Here is a 4,134-nt window from a genome sequence, read left to right as displayed (position 1 = left end):
CCTAGATATATGACTGGTAAAGGCTGGGTTTGATGCTGGCTTTACACATACTATAGGACTGTTATCTTTTCTCTATAGAAGTTTGATACAAATTTATGTTGTAGCTGCACTTAGTGTTCTGTTTAACTGTTATCTAGGTGGTTGTTTACTATTTTGGAGTGGATTGTTAGTTGAATTTGTTGTTGGTGGTGGTTTTATTTTTGTGGTTTTAGATCTGTCTTCGGGTTGTTTTGTCAAGTCAATTTTCTAGAGTTAGATGATTGTTTTAGCATGCAAGGTTGAAGAAATGTTAGTTTTTCTTTTTATTATTATTATTTTTTATTTTTATGCTGATGGTTATCTTTTGGTGGTTTTAGATCAGGCCCCATGGTCGTTTGGTGGTTTTAGATGGTTGGTTTACTGTATAGGGCAGTTTTGTTGATGAAAGAGATGTTGTTAATTAATCTCCACGTTGGGATTAACTGTTTTATATTTCAATAAAACAGAGCTGCGAACTTTTCTAAAAATAAAGAATTAGTAGCTAAAGTTAAGTACAACAGGCAATAAGAATTATTGTTAATAACTTATCTTAATCCCTTAAGAACAAGCCTTAATTCCTTAAAAAAAGAAAACAAGAAGGTTCTTTTCTAGATCCTCTAACCGATTGAAACTGCTGTTTTCTCCGAGGTTGGTGGGAATGGTAGATGTATTAATATCACAGATAGAGAATTTATTAATATTGTTGGAGTGAGTTAATGCATGCATTTTCCAAATCCATCCATAACGCTGTATTTAATTTGATTTAGAATCACTTAGACGTTTCTAATCACAGCTGTATTATGTGCATCACTAACTTAATTTAAGCTCCTTTCAATAAAAGTTCTATTATAATTCTACTATTTAAAAATATTATATATACCTACATACGAGTTGCATCTTAAGTGATAGAAATAAAATATAATTGACATAATATTTAATAGCCATAGAGTTACTGAGTAAACTTTTCTCCCCCCTCCAACATGAGATGATGCAGTAAATCATTTCCTCTTTGTTTTTAGAGATTTTTTTTATAAATTACACTATATATTTTACCTATTTTATAATTTACACTCTATTTTTAAAAATTTTATAACCCTACATTTTCATTTCCCCTATAATTTTTATTTAACATCATAACGTTATTTTAACTAACTAACTACCATCCACCAAGTTATTAAAATACCTCTATTATTTCCTCTCATTTTCTATGTTCCTTCACCATATTCTCTACCTATCTTCTCCACCGTCACTATTACCATCACCGCCATCATTGTTGTCCGCCATCGTTGCCGCCATCACTCATCTTCCCCCCTCCTCCTTCTTCTCCTCTTCTTTTTATTTATCTTTGGAAGAAAAAAGAGGACGAAGAAGACAGGAATAGTTTAGGTATTTATAGATTATTTTGCACATCATAATAAAAAATTCTTTTTTAGTAACTTAATCGAAGATGTTGAATGAGAATTATTGTGGAAAGGATCAAAATTTGAGGGGGAATCACAAAATAAGTAAGATTTATAAAAATCACTTGTTTTTATAATAATGAATAGCGTTGAGAAGTAGATGATAGCAAATATCACAGTTTTACTCTAATTGACACAATTCGCTAGTAGAATTTTAGAAGCAAAAACACATTATATTCATACGCATTGAATGAGTCAACAAGTTGGATCTGTACAACCTAATCCTATGTCACCTCTCTCATCTCCATTACATATTTATATATCATCCCTTGCCTTCTTAGTGTACTCATATCCAAATTCATCTCTTTCGTTTACCTCTTGTTTAGAGCTATAGCAAGTGCGCATCAAGAGGAGGAGGAGAAGTTCATGGAGGATATGAGGGAAAAGCAAGACCAGACCAAAGTGGAGGAGGAGAAGTTCATGGAGGATATGAGGGAAAAGCAAGACCAGACCAAAGTGGAGGAGGAGGAGAAGTTCATGGAGGATATGAGGGAAAAGCAAGACCAGACCAAAGTGGAGGAGAAGTTCATGGAGGATACGAGGGAAAAGCAAGACCAGTCCAAAGTGGAGGAGGAGGAGGAGGAAGAAGAGGTATTGATGATGGAGGTGGAACCTAAGACCGGAGTCTCATTTCCTACAAAATTGGCAGATGGGAAGCATCTAAATGCCGTGGGATTGAGGAGGAAGAAACTGTTAGGTCTCCGCATAAATATCTATGCCTTCGGTACGTATCTAGTAAATATAAAAGATATAAAAAAAAATCTCCGTTCTGGAGCCGTTTATAAGTTTTAAATGTGCAAAATTATAAAAGATAGAATTGGCTGACTATATTTTTGGTGCCAAATTTTCAGTCGTCCCTTGCGATCCAATTCGATGTATTTACAAGTCAAATCATTTTGGATTTGAGTTAGACTGAATCCATATATATATATATATATATATATATATATATATATATATATATATATATATATCTACTGATGAGAGATCAATTTTCTAACAAGCAGGTATATATGGTGATAACGATAAGCTAAAGGAGCTTCTTAAAGCAAAATTTGGTCAGGCTCCAGAGAAGCCCACCAAGGAGTTATACGAGGCAGTGATAGATAGTGACGTTTGGATGATGGTGAGGATGTCAATAGTCTTTGGAGGTCTCACCATGAATATGGTGAGAATCAACTTTGACGAGGGGCTTGGAGGATCAATCATGAAGCTCAATGGTGGCCAGAAGAATACAGAGCTCGCAAACAAGTATATATGCTTCTCTCTCTCTCTATATATATACCAAAATCATCCTACCGTTTGCTTTTATATTGATTAATTATGTTAAAGACGAGGTGTTTTTATCACAACAAAAGCAAAATAATAGAGTCAACAAATACTCATGTGACAGGATGTTAACAATAATAAAAGCAAAACATAGGGAAAAAGATTCATAATTTTTTCTATTTTATTATCTTTAGTTGGTTGATTTGATTCATCTTTTTTCTTGTTGCAGAGTACTTGGATGCTCTGTTGATAACATGAAGTTATCTCGCGGTTCCCAGATTGATATAGCGAGACTTCCAGGATATGTTCTGCAATCAAAGGGTAGGATAAATAAAAAATATTCCAAAGTTCAACATAATATTCTTATTTAATTGTTCATATATCATAGGAAAATTTTCAAATAACACCATGTATGTTTGTAAAACTATTACTTTTGACTAATTTCCTCTAATCCTAGAGTAGGGCATATACATTTAACACACTTTCTATCTAACTCTAAACTAACTAAATTTACTAAAATATCATTGAGAAATGTTCTTGAAAATATTCGAATTTCTTACTGGCACTTTAGGAACCGAAAGTGTGTTAACAAAATTATTGGCAAAAAGCGGTCCAATTATAATAGTTTAAAAAGAGACACCATGTTAGTCACAAAATTATTAAAATATAGGATGTTGTATGTCTTTCTTAGCCATGTTATGTGTGAGATGCTGCCAATTTACTTAGAATATGAGGTTGGTTTATGAGTACGTGATTGATTTGTAGTGAAGGATGAGCTGATTAACGAGGTGGAGAGTGAGCTGCTATGTAGGGCTTACATTCATATGTATTTGGGTGATGATCCATTTGACAAGGAAGCTAAAGAAAGATTTGGAGCATTATTGCTCTCACTATTCTAGACTCCATGAATTAGTGCTCCGTTGGGAAGGAAAGAAGATACAATGATACATTACTATCAATATCCAAGGTTCCTCCACATAAATTGGAGCAATGGAATTAATATCATATGGTGGTGCATTGTATCTTTACCGTAGTAATAAATAATGGAGTGATTTGTAATATATGAAGTGTGCTTTGGGGTTCTCTCTCTATATATATATTTGTATATTTTATTATAGTAGTTTGAAAGTACTTAAAATTGGCTAACTGGATGAATAATTTTTGGTACTCTTATTAGCAAATGAAAATGAGTCGCTTTGTATTTAAAAAAATAAAACTTACTTGAATACTTAGGTACGCTTTTATACAAATTGAAAAACGTAAGAAATGCCCTAAGAGATGAGATCTATCATATGTTATCAATAATAATATACGAAAAATAAAATATGAAAAAGATGATCGCAAACACAAAAAGTTTTTACGTGAAAAAACTCAAAATAGGGTAAAA

The 4,134-nt window shown here is 32.8% G+C and overlaps 1 protein-coding gene across 2 annotated transcripts; it reads left to right on the top strand.

Annotated features, from left to right (window-relative positions):
* Positions 1 to 1,286: 1,286 nt before the first annotated feature.
* On the top strand, positions 1,287 to 3,830 carry LOC140802053 (chalcone isomerase-like protein 1). 2 transcript variants are annotated; one of them, XM_073157464.1, is made up of 5 exons: positions 1,287 to 1,404; positions 1,805 to 2,202; positions 2,486 to 2,729; positions 2,977 to 3,068; positions 3,513 to 3,830. In XM_073157464.1, the coding sequence occupies exons 2-5, from the start codon at positions 1,845 to 1,847 to the stop codon at positions 3,644 to 3,646; spliced, it is 828 nt and encodes a 275-aa protein (XP_073013565.1). In that variant the 5' UTR covers positions 1,287 to 1,404; positions 1,805 to 1,844; the 3' UTR covers positions 3,647 to 3,830. The 2 variants fall into 2 exon arrangements, with proteins under 2 accessions (XP_073013565.1, XP_073013564.1); XM_073157463.1 differs by lacking the exon at positions 1,287 to 1,404 and having other exon boundaries at positions 1,704 to 2,202.
* The last annotated feature ends 304 nt before the right edge of the window (positions 3,831 to 4,134 follow it).

The sequence above is a fragment of the Typha latifolia genome, chromosome 15 (assembly GCF_019914945.1).
Source record: "Typha latifolia isolate L0001 chromosome 15, TyphaL0001v2, whole genome shotgun sequence".
Taxonomy (NCBI): Eukaryota; Viridiplantae; Streptophyta; class Magnoliopsida; order Poales; family Typhaceae; genus Typha; species Typha latifolia.
Note: the sequence above shows the minus strand (reverse complement) of the source record. Positions and strands in the feature narration are given on the sequence as shown.